The 24,908-nt window shown below is 43.5% G+C and overlaps 1 protein-coding gene across 1 annotated transcript in view; it reads right to left on the bottom strand.

The window, feature by feature from the left end:
- The window catches only part of NHEJ1 (non-homologous end joining factor 1), a 118,272-nt gene extending 94,777 nt beyond the window's left edge, over positions 1-23,495 (bottom strand). Inside the window, exons 1-5 of the mRNA XM_048483504.1 lie at positions 23,406-23,495; positions 21,668-21,854; positions 20,993-21,202; positions 17,065-17,203; positions 13,652-13,710 (exon numbers count right to left, since the gene is read on the bottom strand). Of these exons, the coding sequence (XP_048339461.1) occupies positions 13,652-13,710; positions 17,065-17,203; positions 20,993-21,202; positions 21,668-21,854; positions 23,406-23,407 (597 nt within the window). The 5' untranslated portion in view covers positions 23,408-23,495. The remainder of the gene's footprint in view (positions 1-13,651; positions 13,711-17,064; positions 17,204-20,992; positions 21,203-21,667; positions 21,855-23,405) is intronic.
- Positions 23,496-24,908: the final 1,413 nt, after the last annotated feature.

The raw sequence follows: 24,908 nt of genomic DNA, 5'->3' as shown, positions 1-24,908 counted from the left end.
AATGAAGTAGTTCTCTCTGAATAGTCCTGCAAAAATCAGGAAATAACTTGCCCCAGATATCACAAAGCTTGAAGAACTGCACACTATTATTTATTTATTTTATTCATTTATATCCCACCTTATCTTCTCAATGGGGACCCAAAGTGGCTTACACCATCCTCCTCTCCTCCATTTTATTCTCACATCAATCTCTTAAGTGAAGTCGGGTTGGAGTAGAGAGAACTGCTAACTGGCCAAAAAAGGGTCACCTCTAAGAGCTCCCATGGCACAACTGGGGACTTGAACCTGACTTTCCCGGATATTAGCCCTACGCTCTGAACCACTGTACCCTGAACACATGGGTTTTTGACAAGCTTGGTTTCCATGAAATGTTACATTTTCATTGCTTGCCTAAATCTGCTGTCCTTATGTTCAAAGCAACCATTTTGAAGATGGTGGATGTTCCAAAGTGCTTTGGCACTTGTCTTGTCCCAAACTTGCATGCTACATCCACCCCACCACTATAGCAAGAGGGACTTAAATGTGAGCTATCCTTCTAGTCTATGTTTTTCCCTTATAGTCTTTTAGAACAAGAAAAATTTGTCCAGTATTTTTGTACAAAAAAGGCTGTTCAGAGGAACCAGCCATAAAATATGACATTATGAAAAATACCTGTTGGAAAATTTATATATCCACATCATAACCTCCCAGCAGACTGACTGCTCATTGTAATTGCGGAGAATACATGATAGACATGACAGCTCTGAATTCCAAAATTTCATTTGTTTTTCTTTTTTTAAAGATAAACAACTGAAGGCAATTTTTAAAATCTTCTGATGATGGGGAAATAAAGGTTGTGAGGGGCTGATGAAAAGCAAATAGTATGGGCAGGACCTTTAAAAATGTGCACCTTCCTGCCTAGATAGGCTTACCAGGACCCCCTGCTGCCACTCAGTTGGCCTCCATGCCCAGAAGTGATTTCAGCATGTTTCTGTGGAAGTTTTGGCATTTGGGCAAAACTCCATGGTTAAACCATAGAATACATGAGTTAAACTACAGAGTGCATTGTCAGAACATTGCTGGTGATATTACTAAACAACCAATGAGCCCCAACCCAAGCAAGATAGGTCTCCTTCTCATTGCTGTGTGCCCAAATGACTGGCTGACATAAGAACATAAGAACATAAGAACAAGCCAGCTGGATCAGACCAAAGTCCATCTAGTCCAGCTCTCTGCTACTCGCAGTGGCCCACCAGGTGCCTTTGGGAGCTCACATGCAGGATGTGAACGCAATGACCTTCTGCGGCTGTTGCTCCCGATCACCTGGTCTGTTAAGGCATTTGCAATCTCAGATCAAGGAGGATCAAGATTGGTAGCCATAAATCGACTTCTCCTCCATAAATCTGTCCAAGCCCCTTTTAAAGCTATCCAGGTTAGTGGCCATCACCACCTCCTGTGGCAGCATATTCCAAACACCAATCACATGTTCTAGCGTGAAGAAGTGTTTCCTTTTATTAGTCCTAATTCTTCCCCAGCATTTTCAATGAATGCCCCCTGGTTCTAGTATTGTGAGAAAGAGAGAAAAATTTCTCTCTGTCAACATTTTCTACCCCATGCATAATTTTGTAGACTTCAATCATATCCCCCCTCAGCCGCCTCCTCTCCAAACTAAAGAGTCCCAAACGCTGCAGCCTCTCCTCATAGGGAAGGTGCTCCAGTCCCTCAATCATCCTTGTTGCCCTTCTCTGCACTTTTTCTATCTCCTCAATATCCTTTTTGAGATGCGGCGACCAGAACTGGACACAGTACTCCAAGTGCGGTCGCACCACGGCTTTATATAAGGGCATGACAATCTTTGCAGTTTTATTCTCAATTCCTTTCCTAATTATCCCCAGCATAGAGTTTGCCTTTTTTACAGCTGCCATGCATTGAGTTGACATTCCCATGGAACTATCAACTAAGACACCTAAATCCCTTTCCTGGTCTGTGACTGATAGCACTGACCCCTGTAGCGTTTATGTGAAGTTTGGATTTTTTGCCCCTATGTGCATCACTTTACATTTTGCTACATTGAACTGCATTTGCCATTTCTGATCCCACTCACCTAATTTATCAAGGTCCGCTTGGAGCTCTTCGCAATCCTTTGTGGTTCTCACCACCCTACATAATTTGGTATCATCTGCAAACTTGGCCACCACGCTACCCACCCCTACTTCCAGTACTTGGACTGGTTCCCTCTGGACGGATAATACCAAACCAAATTGAGAAAGAACATAGCAAGGTTAAGGAAGCCTGGAATATGGATAATTAGACCACATCAACCCCCTGCTGCAGTTTGGAAGCAAGGAAGAGAAAAGATGTAGCTGTCAGTTATAATAAGGATACAGTTCAAGCCCAAAGGATGCATCAACAGTGATTTTTTTTGCCAGGTTTACACATTCCGTTATATTCATTCCATGTATCAAAGACCAACAAGCAACATGGTGCCCACGCATATGGTGCCCACGCATAGATAAGTGAAAGCCCTCTCCTACCTGTCGACATAGTAAATACTGCCAATCCTGAATAGCAAACATGTCACAAGTGGGAAATAGGATATTGATGCAAGAAACCCCACATCACATTATACAGTTATTTTCTACTAACTGCTCTACATGTCTCTGGGTATGCATTAATTAACTGGAGAATGGAAATATTCCTGAGCAGGAGTGCCCAAAGTTAAAATAAAAACAAAATAAAAACAATCATCTATCAACTATTATTATTATTATTATTATTATTATTATTATTAAGAATAATAATAATAATAATAATAATAATAATAATAATAATAATAATAATAATAATAATAATAATAATAATAATTAAATTTAGTATACCGCCCTATCCCCGAAGGGCTCAGGGCAGTGTACAGATAAAACTAGGCACCTCTTTTGACATTAAGTGTTTTGTTACCATTCTCTCTTTACAAACATCCAGAAGATACTGACCATGACAAATATATAGCTGCCTTAAAGCACCAATACTCATCTTTAAAGACTAATTCATTTATTGTAGCCTAAGATTCTATGGTTAAAGCCCATAGGATGGTTATGAAGTGGGCTCTAGTCCATGAAAACATATATTACAGAAAATCTGTTAGTCTTTATGCCTCAAGACACCCCTTTTTGGTTTTGCTGCTACAGATTCCCATGACTGCTTCTCTGGACTTAACAAATACAAAACAACTAATAACAGGATTTGTGGCCCAATTCTTTTCAAGTGGTGCCTAATGGAATTTAAGACTGTCACCATTTTAAGAGCCAGGAGATAGGTGATATGGTATAATGTACCAATGAGAAATCTAAGAAATTTCAGGTTGATAGAACACATTGGAAGATTCAGTTGCTGTATTAATGACAGAGCTTATTTCAGGGATACCAGTAATGCCCTACAATACCCTCCCTGTCCCAAAGCAGGCTCAAGAGAGTTAGTATCCTTGGGCCAACTAGGAAAGGAGACATGTTCTCATCCCCCAGAGGAGTTTGGAGGGAGTGGAAGGCCAAATTGTCTCCAGTGGCAGCTCGGCCAGCCACAACACCCTTTGATATGGAGGTGTGAGGCTGACTGCAGCACCCGCCCCTTGACCATATTTACACCCGCAGATCACAGCAGTAAAGTCACATAAATGCTAGAGACACATATGTGTGTAGGTCTACTTCCTTGTAAATAAATACATACAAGCTGTGTATAAATCAAGCATTGTATACACATACACAGACAGACCAACTTGTTTTGTTTGAGTGGGTTTGATGGATATTCCGCGGGGTGGAAAAAAAAGAGCAGCCCAGGCAAGACCAATAACTGAGAAACGCTTTGGCTGGTGTACATGCCACATGGGGAAAGGGACAGCTGTAAACAGAGAAACCCACAAATGACCAAGAGTCTCGCCACTGAAGAATACATGAGCACCGGACAGCACGGAGCTTGTAGGCCTGACAGCCCGCTTGGACACGGGAAACATCAAGAGAAGAATCTTCCTTATAAAGACTTTTGAGGCATCCATTAAAAAGGCACTGTGTTGCATATCCTTAGAGGCCAGGTATAACTCCATAAGGCTGGGGCAAGAGGACATCGGAAAAGTAGAACAGAAAGAAAATGCTGATAAGCTTCTGATTCAGAGGTTCAGGCAAAGTTTGCAGCACAGCCTTGATTAACATCATGTCTTCATGGTTCATGTGAGGGAGGAAAATTAATGCTTAAGCACAATGCTTACACGTGTGGGCAATTTAACACATAAAGTCCTAAAAATCAAAGTAACTATCTTTATTAAATACACTATGACAAAATTAAAGCAACAAACAACAACAAACCACCCATCTTCCACTGTATCTCAGGTCCACATTAGCTTTTGCGTAAGACAGGCATCAGTAAAGCAAACCTACAGTTACTGGTCCTCTTTGTTAATTTTTTACCCTTTAGAAATTTGTTCCTTTGCAGACTAGTTTATCTAGCACACATTCCCCTCTACACACACCCACTAGTCTTGCAATCAGATTTCTGCCTCTGCTTCCCCCATTGGTTTTCCTGTTCCATAGATTAAAAGCTGCGCATTACATTAAGATAAATACCACAAGCAGAATAATTGCACAGGAGTGAGGACAGCGAACAGCCACAAGCAGACAGACCAGTACAAATCAGCACCAAATGTTGCATGACCGGCTATTTTGTAGTTCTGGTCAATCATACTCACTTAAGACCCCTGCAAAGTATTCCACTTAAAGCAGAACTAAACCCATTTTGCGTGCCCCCTCCCCATCGTCTGAACATAATTTATGTATAATTTATATATTTGGGTTTTCAACCAAACTGAAATATTTTAGCACAGCTGCAAAAGATGGAAGAGGGGGGTAAGAAATGGGGCAGACTATCAATAGCTAGGAGATATAGTGAGGAACACAGAACTCACAGAAATTTGAGATCTGGAAGTTACACATCAGGGCCCCTATTTGGTTTCTGAGCCTTCCAGAAAACTCTGACTCCTCCAGTAGTGGCTCAAGATGTTTTGGGCCTTCCCATCTCACTGCCGCTACCCAGGAGCTAAAGGAGATCATCTTCATGACCTCTTAGCTATCCCAGCAATCTTTGAAAACAGCAAATCAGTCATGCACTACAAGGCTTTCTGAAACCTCATGAAAGGTGGCAACAGGCTGCCAGGCAGCAAGAGGGTGGGGTGGAAGACGGAGAGGCAACTGCCCAGGTGTCAGGTGGCAAGCAAACAGGAGGATGCTACACACATGAACTCCAAATCTGTCATCTGAGGCAACTGCCTAAGGTCGCCTCATTATGAAGCTGGCCCCAGACTCTTCATTGTCATGTTCTTCCCTGCAAGGCTGAGGATTACAACAATCATTCACACTGCAAGGAATACATATTCACTTCTAGGATGCTTGGGCATATGGCCTCGCAGCAGGGCTACTAAGAGACACCACAGGCCTCCAGACAGGGATTCTTTCAGGGCTCCCCCTCACACCACCAAAACCCAACACAGTATGAAAACTAATTATAGCATTTTCCCAGTGCTCTGGACCCTCAGGATTACTGCCTGCAGAATTTTGCCCCACTAATCCCCCCAGCCCCCTTGCAGCCTAATTACTCCCCCAGACGCTTCAGCTGAGCAGGAATTCTCCTGTTCCTATTGGCTATTTAACCTGCATTAGCCAATTTGTGAAGGGTCTAATAGCAGAAATCATATCAGCATTTACCTGATGCCTGAAAAAAGGCATAATGGATTGGAGCACAGATCTGTACATAATTTCCTCCCAGCAAAACACCAGATAATGCCAGTGTGCTTTCACTAGTGTGCTCTGCTGTTAGAGAAGGAAGGCAAAGTGGAGAACTAAGAATACATCTCCTCCAGTCCTTGTCCAACAGGGAACATTTGTGCCTTAAGAGCGGAAGGACTAAGGTGACTAGGTGCTGCTCCAGTTACACAGGAATAGCTACTGACCCAAGTCAGAAACTTGCCAGTCCCTAGATCCTCAACCCAAAAAGAACACAAGCAGAACATCCCTTCAGATGATCACCACTGTGACTCACTCTGCTGCAAGAATGGAGCCCATAGAAAGGAACTCAGAAAGGTTTGGCAGACGCATATTCCAGGAGCACAGCCAATAAGGGCCCTGCTGCTCCTGCCACTGGGGTTTGCTCTCCGCTTGCGGTCTGGCCTCTATTTCAGGGGTTGCTGTGCCCAGTCTGGTTTCGGCAGCGTGCAGCCTAGCTGACTCACAAGCCAGGGTAAACGTCCTGTGGTTCCTCCATCAAGCCAACTCCCTCCTCACCTGATTATGCCTAAATCAATAAATAAATACAGCGGCTCATCCTCTGACAGACGCCTCAATGGCAAACAGATGGGGTAAGAGGGACATAAATGCATTCCAAGTAAGGGCATAAATACACACAGCTCCCTAAATACTCTAATTTGGACAATCCCCCACTGAGTCACTGAAGCAGATAATGATTGTTCTTGCACACTATATTCAGTATTGTGCAGTGACAAGAATTACGTTACTCCTTGATTTCTCCGTAGCAGCCAAGGAGCTGGGCTCTTTACGTTCATGAGTTTACCTGCATCTTTCCATGCTGACACACATTTCACTAAGGTTTTGTTTCTAGTGGCGAGGACTAGCTGTGGGCTGTTCCATCTATGGAAAGAACATAGCAGGGTTGTGGATATTCTGTGCTTAAAATAAAAATGATCAAAATTCCACACCACGAAAAGCTGAATTTGGCTGCTATGCAAATTATTTCTGTTCCTATAGTAGCCATGCGAAGGGGAAAGGAACAATACCAGGCATGGCCTGACCACTCTTACTGAACTCTCCATTTATGAGATTTCAAAAAGCATTGCCTACACATTTTCCAGCCTCTCTTCATAGCCTTAAGAACTACTAGAAACTGACCTCTAAAAAAGAAATGCCAGGGTCCTCAACCTGGTTAACTTGGCACCTATTAGTCAATTCTGTGCTTGTGTGGACTCAGGACACAATCCTGAGTATTTCAATTCAATTGAGCAGAAATAGCACATGGAAGCATCCTTCCTGGGCCATACTACTCCAGACTGCAAATGAGGAACTGCATGCTACCTTATATAAAAACTCTCTATGCATTGTACTAGTTTTTTGTTTGCTGCGCAGCTCTGTACATGGAGGATCGTTCACATTTGCAGTCCAACCCACCCACAGGCAAAAGTGGCAAAGTCTAGGAAGCAATCTGTCAAAACATGGGGAAATTGGTTCTAAAGTCCCAAGCAATCTTTGGGGGGGAAGTTGAGCTTGTAGCATGAACCTGTCAGATAACTACAGACCTGCTCTCTGCTTCTCCTCCACACACTACCAACTAACTGCAACTGATTGCAATATATGATTGCAGGCTCTTTAACAATGCACTGAAATGTCTTTATTAAGGGGCATGCATAAAACATAAGAGCTTTCCTAGGTACCTTTCCATTTCCCACAGTTCCTTCTGACCCACGGTAAGGTCATTCTCAGGGTTTTTGGCCCATGGAGAGAGACAGTCATCTACCTCATGGCAACTGGAGTAAGGAAAGACAAGTGGCTGAAATCATTTAGCCTCCCTTTTTCACAAGAACCACTTCACCAAAGAAAGGAGGCAGTTACATCCCCTCGGGCCTCCTTGCTCCAGCCCACAAACCATCATGGCTGCTCCACTACAGTGACCACACAATTCTGGGAGTGATCTTTGCATGGTTTAGAAAGAGAAGCATACATGCAGTTTTCCTGTTTTTATTCTCACAACAATCCTGCAAGTGCTGTGTGCTTTCTGGGCTTTATGGCCGTGTTCTAGCAGCATTCTCTCCTGATGTTTCGCCTGCATCTGTGGCTGGCATTTTCAGAGGATCTGAAGATGCCAGCCACAGATGCAGGAGAAACGTCAGGAGAGAATGCTGCTAGAACACAGCCATACAGCCTGGAAAACACACAGCACCCAGTGATTCCCGCCGTGAAAGCCTTTGACAATCCTGCAAGTCTTTTGAACAGTAGAAACTGGCCCAGAGTTACCCACCAAGTTTCATGGCCAAGGGCAGATCTGAACCTGGGTCTTCCCCAAACCAAGCACAACACTTAAGCTCCCACACCCATACTATCAACTGCATGAGATGCCTCAGAATGGGGGCTCTTGGGTTCTTAGGCAGTCGCAAGGCTAACTTTCTAGCAATGGTCACTAATCATTGTAAAAAGAAGGGGAATCAAGACTGCAAAAATACTAAACAGTCACTTCTTCACATCCAAGCAACGCAGGAGAGCATGGAGAGGGATTATGAGGTTCTCTGTTTTGCCAACTGCTGCAGGTGGTACCACTGCCTGTCACCCTGGAAATTGCCCTACCTTCCCAGCAAAGTCAGTTTTCCAGACTTCTCCAGGCTGCAAACCACAGCCACCTTTTGCTAGCTAATGAAAAAATTCCCTGAAGGAAGGAGGCAATGGGAATAGTAGCTTCCTCTCCCTCCCCCTGGAATGGAGCTGGCAAATGATTGAGCACCACTGCCATGGCTGTGTGTCATGTACGAGGAAGATCGCGACTGCCTGCCAAAGAGTAGCTGCTTCTCTCAAGGAGAATATTTTTAGTGCTAATAAAAAGGCTGGTGAGCTGGGCAAAGAGCAGGCAGGTGCTCTGTGGGGCTGTGCTGCAGCAAGTGCCTCATCCAACCTGGCAGCCCAGGTTCTTCCCAGAACAGTTCCAGTCAGAGTTTCCAGTCTGTGCCACCAACCCCAAACTAAAAGGAGGAAACATCACTTCCTCATCTCAACACTGGCAACTGCCAGAGCAATCCCTTTTTGCAGGGGAATATGTACTACCTACGTACTGCAGTTCCAGTCACACAGTGACATATTAGAACCACCTGTATTGGTTTTGTACATGTATAACTCTCACAGGTTAGAAATGTACCCTCTCAAAGTTGCTATGACTACTCTTGTAGAAATCCATAGCTTCCCTCACAGGATGGCAGTTCTCAGAGTCCCTCTGGTGTTGGAATGAGATTTCAATCTGTTTAAATTCAGCAATATAAATCTGGCATAGAAGTGCACTGAAGTCCAATCTGCACCATTTATGACATTTCTACCCTCCTTTTCCATCCTTTACGTAATACAAAACCATTCTGAAAGACGACTCCCTGACTCGGGTTTCCCAACTCCTAACCTTCTGTGTCACAGGTGTCAAACTCGCAGCTCTCCAGATGTTATGGACTACAGTTCCCATCATCCCCTGTCAGCATCATGCTGGCAGGGGATGATGATAGAACTGTCGAATCCCTCTCTTTAACTGGAGAGATTTAGATTGACACCCTATATATGTCTAACTAATTTGTATGAGACCAAAGCACACGTTGTGCTCAGATGCAGCCCATGACCTGATCTTAACCCCAGCAATAGGGAGAAAAACACTTTCTCCCAGGCAGCACTCCCAGCTGTGCTCACGGTAGTTTTGACCCAGCGCTTATGAATGTCAATAGGTGGGTGTTCCCTTGCAGATGTCCATGCTCCCCATCTCTGTTGTCCGCTTACCCTAGCCTGCTGCTGCAGTGACGGACATACTGGGGAGCCGCCTATTTGTTTATCTTCCTCTTTGGCATTGCTTATTTTGATGGCATATCCTTCTGGTCCAGCCCAGATTGACCCATGAGCCCCATGCATCCTGTTTGCTGGAGCTAACTGCGCAGAGGCAGACAAGAGGTGCAGCATAGCAGACAGACCACGGTGTGTAAAAATATTCCGGGAAAATTTCTTGGGGGGAGGCTATATCTGACTCAACTGTATCTACGTTATTTGCAAAATGAGTGGCTAAATTAAACTTGGCTCCATACCAAGGGTCCAGGCTTGGCCTCAGGCTCAAAGAACTGTGGAGTTATAGGCACAGTTCTCCACAGTCCACATTTGTGACCACTGATAAGCAAGCAACAGCACACAATGACCAGGAAAACCTCCAGCAGAGCAAGACAGAGCAGGGTTAGCAGATAGGGGAGAATAGTCATTACCTTGCATGAATACATCACAGCCCTTAGAACCATTAGACCAGCAGAGACCTCTTCAAGCACCACCTTACACCAAAGAATGTTGAATATTTGATCCTTAAAAAAAACCCTTAAACTTATATAAAAATTATCCTGTTGTGCTGTAAGCCTTGAAAGTCTGAAAGGCGGTCCTAAATTTTACTCTAAATATCCTCATTGTTCTTTTATTCCCAGATAAGAGGCCAAATGAAAGCAGTTGTTTGTTTTTGATAACTTTTCACCTAGAGGAAAAATCATCCATGTGGACACATCCTTTTTCTGACGAACAGCTACACTTCCAAGTTCACAGACACTCCTTGCCTGTCTACCCAATAATCTCAGAACCCTTGTCAGTTTGATACATACCCAAGCCATAATAAACCCCAGCACTGTCGGGCACTGAACCATTCATTCTTGCAATCTCAGGATTGTTTTGCATCCCGTTATACAGAAGTTCATTTCAGCCTGTATCTATTTTTGGAAAAGTCAAGTCTAACTGTGGTGAAAGAACACCTCAAGTCAAGAACTAGAGCTTATCCTCTGTACTGAAATAAGGCTACCCAGTCACCAAAGGAATTGCTCCTTCTAGAATGATTTTTTCATAGGTACTTTCCATAGCCTGCACATGCCAGCTACACTTACAGACAGGCCTGCAGAGCTTGTTAACCCCCAAGCCACATGTAACAAAAGCAGGAGATGCAATGAGAAACTGATGGGATGGGTGCCATTTTTGGCTACTACGCTGTATTCACTGTTGTTGGCCACAGATTGTGGGAGTCTGCTCCAGCAGCAGCACTGGCAATATTATGTTGTTTTCTGGGAACAATTAATACTCAGGTGCACTGATACTAGTCTTTTTATTGGCCTTGGGCAGAACAAGCAGCACAAAGAAATATGGAAAGGCTGTTTGTTGCTTGCCAAGAAGCAACTCTAGCAAAGTGTCAAAGTCCACTTTTATTTCATCTTGCATATTATCATACAGCGCTCTCTAAAATCACTCATTAAAAGATCTGCGTAGGCTTTCACTGTCTCCCCTTCTACCTCTCAACTCATTCAAAATTCAGGACAATTGATCCACCAGCTAACAGTTATGGGTCTCTCACAAGTCACTGTTTCCTCATGGAACCAGGGATTCCACCCTTCCCACACATCTACTCTACTGCCTTTTACATGATCTCGTAAAGCAGATGGGGGCTAATATTCTTCCAATTCACCTTAAACTCTGATTCTCACTTGCAAATGTAAACAAATCAAAAGGGGCTTTTTCCCAGGATAAAATTATGTAAACTGATCCTCAAGATAGTTTTGATGATGTTAACCCAACTGTAAGCTTTATATGAATACACTGATTTTCTGACATGTAGATCACACTGGGCCAGTCTGAGCCTTAGCACTGGTACATGCCAATCCAATACTACCATATAACCAAATTCAACTTGTCAGTACTTTCAGCATGTTAACCGGCCTCGCCTATAACCTTCTGCTCCTTAGCCTGTAGGGACTCTTTCATTCGTAGCATATGGCACTAGAAGCAGAGTAGGCAGTAAAGGCAAGAGTGTGGGGAAATTCTGCAAACCACAAACTTGTACATTATCAAGGGCAGTGAAACTCTTGGGACTCTATTACTGCAACCCTGTGAGCTCGATGTGCCTAGTGCTCAAGCAGAATCACTCCCCAAATTCAAATCAGGACTCTTGCTCTAGCACTGGAGCAAAAAAAGGGCCATTATAGGGAAGTACTCCAAAGCAAATGAGCATGTGGGATGGTAGCATTTGCACACTGGTGACAGGACACAAGCAGCCAGCTAGACGTTCTTACAATCCATATGGACAAAGACAGCCTGAGAACAGCAGCACTGAAAAGCCAGAGGCTTCTAACAACAGTTCTGTTAAACAGTTGATATTAAAATGTCACTTGATGGTTATTTTGACAAAGAGAGGGAAGAGGCAGCAAATCCATTAACACTAAGAAAGTAGGATGGGATAAAGCTATTGCCAGGATTAACATGATGCAAGAAAAGAAGGAACAAGGCTGGCAAAGGGCATGCTCTACTAAAAGTACTGAGAAGAATTCCGGACTCTCAGTTGTAGCATACGAGATTTCACATGGGCATCCATAGGTTTTCACACTAGCAGAAGTGAGGAAGTGACAGAATATACTGTAGGTTGAATAGAAATGCCTCTCTAGCTTCTGCAAACTGTTTCCTTTCTGAAGCTTCCATAAGAAATCTCACAAGGAAGGGAAATTGTGCAGCCTGCTGAAGGACTTGGGCCTTTTCAGAAGCCCTGAGTTTGAGTCCCCAGCAATTTTGTATAGCAGTGCCTAGAAACCCAAAAGAGTGGACAAGACCTTGTGAGACAGCCTTGTGAGATCATAGCCTAGAGCAGGGGTAGGGAACCTGCGGCTCTCCAGATGTTCAGGAACTACAATTTCCAGGGTAGGGAACCTACGGCTCTCCGGATGGGAACTACATCAGCCCCTGCCAGCACATGTGGCCAATTGGCCATGCTGACGGGAGGCTGGCATGGGAATATGGATTCTAGGCCCTTAGGAGTTCCTCCTGGCCTAGAGGCAGGGAACACACTCACTAAGAGGTAATGGGGGGAGGGAAGCAAGGGGAGACAAGAAGAGTGGAGAGCAATCATGGGTGATGGGGAAGGGAGCAGGGCCATCAAGGGAGGAGGAAAAACAGGACCTGCAGCAATAAGAACAGACAGGGCAGAGAGGAGGACCTGCAAAGGGTGGGGGGTTGATCTTTCCCCACTTGTACTAGTTTAACTTTCATGATTACTCTCCATGGCTGGATGAAGGTGTTGAGAATTCTGTTAGAGATCCATAGATTCCTTACAACTACATCAGAAAGAAAGACAACCTGTAAATCAGCTTTACACACAGGGTGGGGTGGGGGGATAGCTATCCCCAAAGAGGTGCAACAGGCCCATCGTCACTGCACAGGTAAAGACTGCTTTATTTCGGTAACTTTATGGAATAGGTTAAAATAACACTGGCTGAGTCTAATTTCATGCTCCTTTTCCATCAGTTTTGCTCAACTGTGATTATTTGTCATTTTGGTGTTTTAATTTTGTTAGATTTTAGAATGTTTTGATTACAGACTATTGGAAAAGCTGCTTTGCAGGCCTGCAAACTCAGAGAAAATAAGATGTACGTATATTAACTAAAAAAATTCTCCAAGAGAGTTCTCACTTAGATTGTATGCTCATCTAAGCTCTAAGATGCAATCATAATAGCTTATGTCAACAAAGGCTCAACTTTGCACACCGTAACCATAACTCATTTACTCTGCTCATCACAGCATGATGGTATACAATAGATTAGAAGGATAATATATATGGCCCAGTTCCCTGCTAAATTAGCCATGCTGGCCTACAGTTACTTGCAATCACATTTATCAGTCTGCCGTTCAGTGTTTATTGATATAAATACTGCCTACAAAAAGTGGCAGCCACTGGAAGGAGAAAGCAAATGCTGGGAGAAATAAAATACCCCATGATATGTAGTACATTACAACTGGAAGCACAAACCCATTAGAGTCAACAAGGGCCCTCAGATCTCTCACCCAACACATGCATACTAAATAAGAGCATATATAAGTTCTCCTACCTTGGCCTCAAATGCCTGCAGAAAAAATTCTTCCTTGAAAGGTTCTGTTTTCAGACGTTCTGCAAAGGAATCACCAAGATGACTGAAGTGAGTGAGGCTTCAATATGTTCAGACCTGCAAGCTCCTGGCCACAGGTTCTTGTTTTGACCTTTCCAATGCCAAACAGATAGCTGACTCCTTGACAAACAATGCAATTCTATGCAGAGTTACTCCAATCTGAGCCCAATGAAATGAATGGGCTTAGACTGGAGTAACTATCCTTAGGATTGCATTGAAAATGGCTTAAGCAGGCCTATCCCCATCCAAGAACCTTCTCAGCAAGGAAATGCTTGATGAGCACCCAAAGATTAGTCAGTCACTCACACACAAAGTGGGTCAAGCCCATAAAGTGTTTGGGTTCCCCTTGCTATAGATCTGGGGTAGGGAACCTGCGGCTCTCCAGATGTTCAGGAACTACAATTCCCATCAGCCCCTACCAGCATGGCCAATAGGCCATGCTGACAGAAAACTGATAAGGGTGTATTCCTATTTATCTGGAAAGCTTGATTCCTATAAATCGGGGTGGGAACCTCGCGGCTCTCCAGATGTTCCAGGAACTACAGAACCCATCAGCCCCTACTGGCATGGCCAATAGAGTACATGCTGGCCAGAAAACTGATGGGGTCTGGATTCCTGAACAAATGGATTCTCGTCGGATCTGTCAGAAACCACACCAACACAACCCACAATCTGTTGCCTATAACAAATCCAATGCATATAGAATTAAACCTGTCTCCCAAGAAACTAGTGCTCAAGTTCCAGTCACAGACTCCCCGAGTGATCTGAGAAACTCACTCTCAGCCCAATCTTTAGGAAAACCTATGGTACTGGACTGCTGTGAGGAGATAAAGGCTGTTAAAAAAGCTTGTCATGTTACATGGATTTAGTATTAATCGTTCAAGTAATAGTATTAATTGTTCTAGTATTAATCTTTCAAGAATAGAAAAGAATTTTGCACCCAGCTGCTGGGGCAGTGGCACTAAAAAGCCAGGGGTCCCACACAGGGTAACTGAAGACAACTGAATCACCACAGCATGTACTTCCCTTCTGAGAAAACAGAGCTCCCTCCGGTTAGAGACATTGCAGGATATCAATCCCCTGAAGATATAATTCAGGGCACGGGGCTTCACTCAGGTTTGTCACGTTAAATCAAGAAGTCACGAATACACAGACTGACATCACTATTTCAATACTTCCAACTATCAATTACAACACCATGGGCTAGGAAACTGCAATATGTGTGTACATAGATTTGCCTGAAGAAACCAGGTCATACCTCTTGATGGCAGAGAGGATGTAGATTTTGCCCCCAATAATAATGAAGAAAAGGAACTACACTCTTAACCAGCCTTTCTCTGACCAAAACAAAGAACAACAGATACCCTGATGATGCAACTTAACTGAGAGGGTACAACTCTGGCAATATATAACTATGGTAGGTCTTGGACTCTGAAATGGACTCTGAAATATCAATCAGCAGTGTTTATTGATGAGGTTTTCAAGCACCATACTTGGCAAAGCCAGTTCTAAAGAAACTGGCATGTGCAGACCCATGTATCCCCTAACAACCCCCCCCCCCGCCCCAACTTCCCAGAGGCAGCCTCCAGAACCAAGACTGCCCCAAGGTCAGCAACAGATAGCGAAGGAGCCACCTGGTCTTCTGCCCACAACAAGATAACAGTTGTAACTCAAAGATGAAAATTTCCATCTTTGAATACAAGAATCTCATAGGCTGAAGAAAATATTGTTTAATAGACGTGAGTTTATAGGAGCTGTATGCCGGAAAAGTATAGTAAATAATGAAACCTAAGAATGAATGGAGGAAAGTCACCTCCTATTTATATATGTTCTTAATTTTTTTCTTTTTTATATATATTTTTCTTTCTTCTTAATATATTCATTTTTGTTTATTTGTTTGTTTCACTTTTTCTCCCTTTTTGTCTTCCCAAGTCCTTTCTATATGGTAGAGGAATTCAGAAAATAGATCTGCTTTGTTTAGACTAGCACAGTGGTGGCAAACCTATGGCACTTCAGATGTTCATGGACTACAATTCCCAATTGGCCATGCTGGCGGGCTGATGGGAATTGTAGTCCATGAACATCTGGATTGCCATAGGTTCGCCACCACGGGACTAGCATATAGTATTTGTCCTCTAATCTAATGAGGTTTTTTTCTTTTATTATACTAAATGTATATACAAGGTATAAAATGTATTATACACACTTTGTAAAATCCTTTTTTCATTTTTATTGCACAAAATTAATAAATATATTATTTTAAAAAGATAACAGTTGTAACTCTTTTCTCAAGGGACAGGAGATGCTGGGGATGCCTAGTTTACTACAAAGCATGCACAGCCATAGGTCAAGGAAAGAATGCACAGATGGCAGTGGTAACATATAGCAGGCTGGTTATGTATATCAAAGAAGCATTGATTGGCTATATCTGGTGATTATATAGTTTCAAAAATGCATTTCATTTACTCAGATATGCATCCCTCTGTCAAACTGCAGGGAACCTGACATAGGCTCTAATGCTTACGGAGTAGTTCATTGATACATATTCCCAAAATACTAGATAGCCTCAATTGGAAGCTGGGGGTGATCACACAACTACATTTGATAGTCGGCAGTTACTTACGGCTATTTACAAACAATATACAGGAACAGCAGCTAGTAACTGCTCAAGGAGACTGGGCAGGGCACAGACTGTACAAACTGAGCATCCCTGGGACACTTCTACACTAACAGGTTAGGGAAGGGTGGTATGCATGTAGGACCATATGATAACTATTCATTGTGATCATGTTGGTGAAGTCAGGATGTCTATGCCCCCCACCCCCCCGAAATGCTGCGGTCCTGTCTTTTATAGAACTAAACCCTGATCATTGGCATATCCACTTTCTACTTGACCGGCCCGAACCCTTCCATTATCTGGGCTGCAGCAGCTAGGAGTGATGAACACCACTGCTATCAAACATGGACAAGCAGCAAACATCCAGGCTCAGCCGCAAGTCTGGGAGAGAGAAGTCAAAGGAGTTCACATTTGCTCTTTCTCCACATGAAAAGGAACAGTCTGACTCCACTCAGGCTCCTTGAGTAGCTGACATCAGCAGCAGCTTCCTGGATTCCAGCCACACACTCAGAGGAAATGATGGCCTTTGACTGTCCTGCAAGGGCTTCAGCTACTGATCAGTGTCCAGCTTTCTCCATCCTTAGGGCACTGATCCAAAACTTCTGTTAACTGGTCTGCAGCAGCTGCACAAGTCCAGCTGGGTAATGGCCAAAGCTGCACACGCTATGCCAGGTTGAACAACGAATAAAGCAAGTCAGCATCCCAAACCAGCCTGAAGCGCAGGTAGCCCACTCCTCACCTCGACTAAGAGCAGCCCCACTCTCCCGATAGTCTTCAATCTCTGCGTCCTTCTGGAGCAGCAAGGATGTCAGCTCCTGAACCTGACTCTGCAATGTCAGGCTCATCGCCATCAGGGGTCGCACAAGGTGGCAGGATATCTGGTACAGGACACAGGAGAGAGAGCAAGAGTTAAGTAGTAACTGTGGAGGGTCTGGGACAAGTAACAACCGCTGAAACCGGGTACAAGGATGTTTGAAGAGCCAGTAAAGCCATGCACTTTCACAGCTGAAGGCACAGGGAAGAGAGGGATTGAAAACCTGGCAAAGGCATAATGCAAGTGGGAAGGAGCATGTCTGTTATGTAGCATGCCTGTGTGAAGCATGGTCAAGATTATGCTGGTCCTCTGCTTAAGGTCCTCTGTCTTTCAGTTGTCTGCCACCAGGGGTCTTGGCAGCAAGATGATCAACTTGCTATTTCAAAAATAAGGGATACTACGGATCTGCAGGTTACCACTTTTAACTGTGATTCAGATCTGAACAGAAGAGCCCTGCTGGATCAGATAAGTGATCCATCTGCTCCAGAATCCTGTCTCACACACTGTCCAACCAATTCTTCTCAAGGTCCACCAACAGGGCATAGAGGCTGAGGCCGTTCTCTGATGTTGCTGACTGGCACTAACATTCAGAGATTTACTGCCTCTAAACATGAAGGGTCCCTTCCATCATCACTGACTAGTAGTCACTGATCGACCTATCCTGTTATCGCCTGTCTCCCAGAAGGCTATGCTTTCCTTGATGCATCTTCGGCAAACTTTAGGGTGGGTAGACATTTGATTGAATCCTATTTGCCAACAATCATATTACTTAAGCCGCAGGTTCACTCAGAGCTACTCACTTTTTTTCCCAGAAAGACCAACTGCTTACCAACCTAGGTGGGAAGATTTGCCTTATTTCATAGCTATAATAAAGGGCTACTTGCATATCAGACAGAGAATATGGGATATACTTATACAATGAAATATACTTTCTGCATATATCAGTCCATTTTCCCAGGCAACTTCTTATACCATGAACCATGGAACCAATAGGTGGAGATGCTGCGCAGTTTGCTCTGCAATAGCAAAAAGACCAGCCTATCTGGCACTTCCACACATACTGAACAATGTACTTTCAATCTGCTTTGTAACTGTGTGACATACACAGTCCACTTGCACACAATCGCTAAGGAGTCTTGAAAGTGCATTATTCAGTGTGCGTGAACGGTTTCAATAAGCTAAAAGTGTTTAATAACCATTCACTAGAGTTAGTCAAGTCCGTGTTGACCCTGACACCTGAGGTGAAATGCAGGATGATGCACATGCAAGAACCCAGATGTTAACCTATCAGCTCCAAATAATGCTAGTACCTTTTTAAAGTGAGACTAATCCCAGGCCACTACCTTATCACAAAAAGATCTTCAAGTTTTGCACATCTTTAATAGGGTGCATATTTCTGAAATGCCAGTAGCAACTGAACTCAGCCACACAACCAGAGGCATGCTTCACCTGGGTATGCAGTGCCCCCTGCTGCCTGCTTGGCAAAACTGTAACCAATCAATCAAAACTACATGTTGAACATCCATGTTTTATCTGGACAAAGTCCGGTTTCAAACACTGGAGAGTTCACCAAGACTCTGGCAAACATCCACTATGAGAAGGATCCACTCAGCAGCGGTCGTGGTAACAGCAGAAGCAGTTGAGGAAAAGAAAACACAGGAACCCAGGCGTTGTTCACTTCAAAGAACAGAAGGGTTTTATTCCTTGTTTCTAAAAGCACAAAACAGTCTGACAGAGTGCAGCGCAGCAACTGGATAACCAAAGCACGCATAGACCAAACTGTTCTGTGCATACATATAGAGACATTCAACCAATCAGGGAGCAGTGATGCAATCACACTAGATGTGCTTAGTCACGGTTGCATCACCCACTGAAACTAGGTGAAAGGTAGAGTATTGCATCAGCCAAGCTGTCAAGTAGATTTTGGTGATCTAACTGTCAAGTCCTAACACCCCTTCCCAAAACTACTATGACAGCACCTTTATTACTTTCAGCTGTTCTAACATTCTCTGATGCTTATTCTGTGACACAGCTTTGGTAAACACATCAGCAACATTTCGCTCTGTCTCAACATAGGCGAGTTGAATAGTTCCATTCTGTACTAGCTCTCTAACATTCTGGTACTTTACTCCTATGTACTTAGTTCTTGTCTTCATGTTTGCAGTCTCTGCTAATGCGATGCAGGTCTGTGAATCATCAAACACGATTATAGGCTTCTTTATGGATTCACCTAACTCAGTTAGCAGTGTCTCAACCCAAAGTAGTTCTGAACATGTTTCAGACAATGCGCAGAACTCAGCCTCAGAAGTGGACAGGCTGATTGTGGTCTGTTTTCTAGAACACCAGGTGATAGCTACATCACCATACTGAATGACAAAACCAGTACAGGACTTCCTGTCACCACAGTCTGCAAATGAACTATCTGCAATAGCACGCAACTCTGTGCTTTGCGTGGACTGGATCAGTAAACCATGATCAGCAGTTCCTTTTAAGTACCTAACCACACGTTTAACACCCTCCCAATCATGTTTGCTGGGCTTGCTAGCTTTTCTGCATAGTGCACTAACAGCAAACGCTATATCTGGGCGTGTCCAGTTAGATATATGTAGGAGACTACCTACAACAGATTTGTACAGTTCAGGATTGTTGAACTCCTCACTTTCATTAACTTTCTGAAAGTCTAGGGACATTGGTGTTGTGGCAACCCTTGCCTTTGACAATCTAGTCTTGCACACCAATTCATTTATTTTGTTCTTTTGACTCAGGAGATAACCTTGCTTTGGTGTAGATATGACATCAATACCCAAGTAATGTTTGATAAAACCTAAGTCCTTTAGAACATACATGTCACTGAGTTGTTTATACAATTTGTCAAATTGTTGTGTAGATCTTGCACACACACATATGTCATCAACATAAAGAAGAATGACCTCTTGATTCTTTTTAGTCCCCCTGATGTATAAACATGCATCAGCAACAGACTTCTTAAACCCCAGTTTAAGCAATGTACTGTTCAGTTCATCATACCAGTTAGCACCAGCTTGTTTTAAACCATACAAAGAACGATGCAAAAGATAAACAGTATTTGGGTCTGCTTCTTCATACCCTGGTGCAGGCTTCAGATAAATTGCTTCCTTCAATTTAGCATTTAAAAAAGCACACTGGAAGTCATAATGCTTTGTGTATAAAGGTATAAAGCAAGGCTTGCCTTCCTCATTGCCAAAGGTATTAAGCAAACAGGCAGGCAACATTAATGTAGAACAAGAGGAAGGCAATCAGCCACAGGGAAAGAACATATGCCATCGAGAGGTATCAAACATGCAATTTCCTATTTCTTAACACACTGTTGAATCCAGCTCTTGGTATTTTTTTATATTGGGAAAAGTCAGTAAGATATTTTGTTTGGTTGGATCAACCTCCTAGAATTTCTTTTACAGTGTTTACACAACCAATTAGTAAAGAAGGTCAGGTCTACCAAATTTGAAATTATATTACACATATACTTGTAAACTGGAATGGAATGGGAGCATCAAAGTGTTTAGGTGATCACCCATAACTGGTACACAGTTAGCAAATCCAGTGCATTTGCCAACCAAATGACACACAATGGCTACAAAGAGAATGGTCAGCTTTCAGATCTGAGCGGATAGCTACGGCTGCTTTCATTAATTCATGTGTGTGGCTGGCTTGTATTTAGGACACTGTAAGTCCTGAGTAGACAACCAAACATCAAATCTTCTGTCAACTAAACACAACACTTATCCCTGGCCTGGGAAATCCAGAAAGTAAGCTGTCATGTCAATGAAACATCAAACTTCCCCTTCTCCCTGTTCAGCATCTTTGCTCAACTCACCATCTCAACAGGGGCAGCAGAGCAGTAGAAATCCCAGTAGAAAGGCAGCCCTGAGAGCTCACTCTTCACGTGGAGAGTCAGTGTGCTTGGGCTGAGCTGGCAGGAGAAGGATGTGGAACTGCTCAGTTGCCCTTCCAGAAGGGGACACACCAGACTGCGCAGGCGGTTCAAAAAGGAGGACACATGAGCCGTCAGTCGCTTATTAAGATCCTAGAAAAGGCACAAATCAGGCAGGAATAGCAGGGACAAATCATTCCCTCCCCCCTTCCCAACTAAGCAATGTCTGTGCACTATTCATTGAGTCCTAGAAACGACACAAAAGATGTTCTGGAAAGACTTCAGCACATTTTTGTTAATTTGACAAACATTTGTTTCCACTTGACGTAATTAAATTGACTTCCCTGGAATAAATACAAGTTTATAAAAAGACTATATGTACAGATTGCATATGTTCTCAAATGGTACGCTTTTGTTGAAAGGGTTTTTCAAGCACGTAAAGAAAGCAGCTAAGTTGCAGACTTGCGGAACACATATAGAATAGGGGAGCTGCCAATCAAGAGTTCTTTCTCTCTATAGAACTATCCTGTCAGTATTTTCTTTTAAGCGTCAACTAATAGGACAGTTGCTGAGGTAGGTGTAGTCGCGCATGTATTTTGAAACCAGTTGTTTACTCACCTTTGATCTCTGTTGTATGATCTGAGTGTCTGTCTTTTCATACCACATATTGCAGAGGTCACAAAGGAGCAAGGCATAGCCAGCATCTCCAAAATAAGCCTTCACCATCAAAGTGGATTCAGCAAAGCAAACAGAAGCCCAGGGCTGCAGAAGGAGTCTGCTTTCCATGTCCTCAACATTTTCCATCCTGTAACAATGATTAAATTCACTTCCACATGATTGATGTAAACATGCTGTTTGTATTTGTATAGTAAACCAACTGAACTCATTCCTACAGATCAGTGAACTGCGAACACAGAGCCAAAAGGCACATGCTATGCCAACGAAGGAAGTATCTTTTGAAATGAGATCAGGATTTTTATGCAACAGTCTTTATTTGAATTGTTGGTGTTGGCAGCACTGAGCTATCATTCTAAAAAGTCTCACTCAAAATGCGCTGTTATTTTTTGGCGATCTTGGTTCACTACTAAGTCCTCCCACTGAATCAAGAATACTTTTCAGAGATCACAACATTGTTACCAGGTAGCAAAACCCTTACTAAACATAAAAATGCTCTGGCTACTTTTACCCCATCTCAAAATCCTTGCTCTTTCATTAAGGGGGCAAGCTTGACATTCAGTCCCAAAGATGCATCACATTTGAAAAACATGGCATGTACTAGCAAAACTAATGCTTCTTTTCAATTAAAGCAGGTATACTGTGAATCTCACAAAACTATTCGAAAGCAGTAGCAAAGGGATATATAACTTGTTCTAATTTGGGGGTGGGTGGGTTATGAAACAGCTTCTTTAACGCCACCTTAGTCTGCCCTGCAGCCTTTCCTAATGTGAACAAGAAGCCCCATGCAGAAGCCAAGCTGATAATTCCTTCTTAGAACTTGTTGCTGCATACAGAAGGACAAGCCTTACTGGATTTTTAAAAAATCACAACTTCTGCAAAGGGAAGCCCTCCCCTTTAGAATTATTTTAAAAACGTCAACCAGAATGTAGAAAAAATTATCTGGAAGACACTGCGTATTTGGAGCTTTTAAAAGCATCACTTCCTCCGCTGAAGCCTCCTGAGTAAATTTAACAGACAACAGATCCTCTCATGGATTATTAATTAGTAAAAAAACAAACAAACCAAGAAGCAGGCTGTAGAACACGTGTCCCAGCCTATGGGCAGCACAAAATGGCAGCCACAGGAGGTAGAGCCATAATCATCCCCAGAGGAAGTCCACATGATAGGGAGAAAAGGGGTGATTATTAAAATACACTGAAAAGGAGGAGTGAGAGATTAAAATCAACAATGGTGGCGGTGGCTGCTGCTGAACCAGTGATAGTTTCCTCTGCATAGCCAATCAGATCTCCATTGGCTTGTTAGAAACTGGCCAAGAACCCAGCTGGTTTCACCCACTTTCTCAAAACACTTGGTGGGTACTAGAACTGGTATCCGCAGATGCTAAGGCATCCACTGCCACAATGTTGGGGGACCCTGATGGAGAAGTTGCAATGTTTAAAGTAGAACCAGTGTGGTCCCACAGGAAACTATTATTAGAGCTGCTACTATTTAATTTACTCCCAGGTGATCTAGAATGAGAGACGAAGGGTTCATGTCTGCACATAATACCAAATTCTTCAGATGGTGAAAACCAAAGCAATCAGAAGAATTCCAGAAGTATCCCTCTGTATTGAGCGAAAGGACGAGATCCAATTTAAAATGATGCCCATTAAAGAAGCCTCCCCTAGAACACACATACATTGATGGGGTCCAAACCACAAAAGCAATCTTAGGGTTTGTACTACATAACTCAATAAAAACACCTCCTCAGTGTGGCACAATGGGAAAAGCAAGCAGATATATTGCAGTCTTTGGTAACACAAGCCTTAATGCACTTTCAATCCACTTTCACAATTGTTTGCAAGTGAATTTTACTATTCCGCACAGTAAAATCCAGCTGCAAAGTGCATTGAAACTGGATTGAAAGTGCATTATTCTGCATGTGCGGAAGGAGCCAAGATACCCCTCGAATCACTTCTCTTTCACCTCAAGATAAACAATTAACGGCTCTAATAAATACGTCGTTATTTGGGGACAGGATCCATTGAACACCATCCGCCACCCCCGCCTCCCCCTCCCAAGTGTTCAACCAAGGAGAAGTCACGAGAAAATGAGGGCTGCTGCGGGGTGCGTCAGCTTTTCGGAGGTGGGGGAGAGTGTTGAGGGTGGCCCATAGGGTTTCCAACCTCCAGGGGTAGGCTGGAGATCTCCGGAAAATACAGTTGATCTCCAGGCGACAAAAATCAGCTCGCCTGGAAAAAATGGCAAATTGGAAGGTGGCCTCTATACTCCATCGAAGACCTTCCCTTCCCCTACACCCCGCCTTCCTCAGACTCTACCCACAAAATCTCCTGGTATTTCTTAACCCGAGCTGGCCACCTTAGGTGGGCAGGAATTATGCATCCACGGCCTAATGTACCTTTTAGTCCGGAGAGACTACAACTCCCAGAATACCATTCGCACTTCTACAGCATGCTGGGAGTTGTAGTACTCGGGCTATAAAGGCGCGAGATTAAGGGCAAAGAGGATTCCCATGTTTCTCAAAGGATGGGAGAGGGATTTGGGGTGTTGCTGAGTTTTTCTCCTTCTGACCCGACCCCTCCTTACCGCGAATTCCGGCTCCCAACAAAGAAATAAGCGCTACCTCGAGGGAGAGGAAAGTTGAGGAGGAGGTTCAGCCGTCGCCGGAAACAGTCCTCCCCCGACGATTCCCAGAGGCTCCGGCTGAAGTCGTTTGGTCCCTTAGTAGGTACGTTACGTTAATCCCATTGGCTAACAAACTCCTCTCGTGTAGTGAAACTGGACGCGCCACAAATCTCCTAATAAAGATTTAGATTGTGCCAGAGATACCCACAATAAATACTCTTAAAAATATCCGTGGCAGTATATTGTCTAACATTGCAAGCACAAATGGATACATCCCTTCCTTCTGCAGAGTTCCTTTAGTTACAGATGGCCACGGTCAACTAAAAGCAACGATCTCCTTGGGAAGGGATTAAATACAGCTCCCTCCTTTTGCAGAAACCAAAGGTCCCATTTGACAGAGAAGCCATGCCCAACCGTTCCTTCCCTCTCTATCTCCTGTCGACTGGTGCAATCATAAGGGATACTGGCTTTCTCTCCCTCCCCCATTTTCCCTTTTAACCTTTTCCCTAGTGAAATGTTTATGTTTTAAATCTGATTTTTCTTAACACTCTATACT

This window comes from Sphaerodactylus townsendi, linkage group LG02 (assembly GCF_021028975.2).
Source record: "Sphaerodactylus townsendi isolate TG3544 linkage group LG02, MPM_Stown_v2.3, whole genome shotgun sequence".
NCBI lineage: Eukaryota > Metazoa > Chordata > Lepidosauria > Squamata > Sphaerodactylidae > Sphaerodactylus > Sphaerodactylus townsendi.
This window is presented reverse-complemented; position numbering and strand designations above follow the sequence as displayed.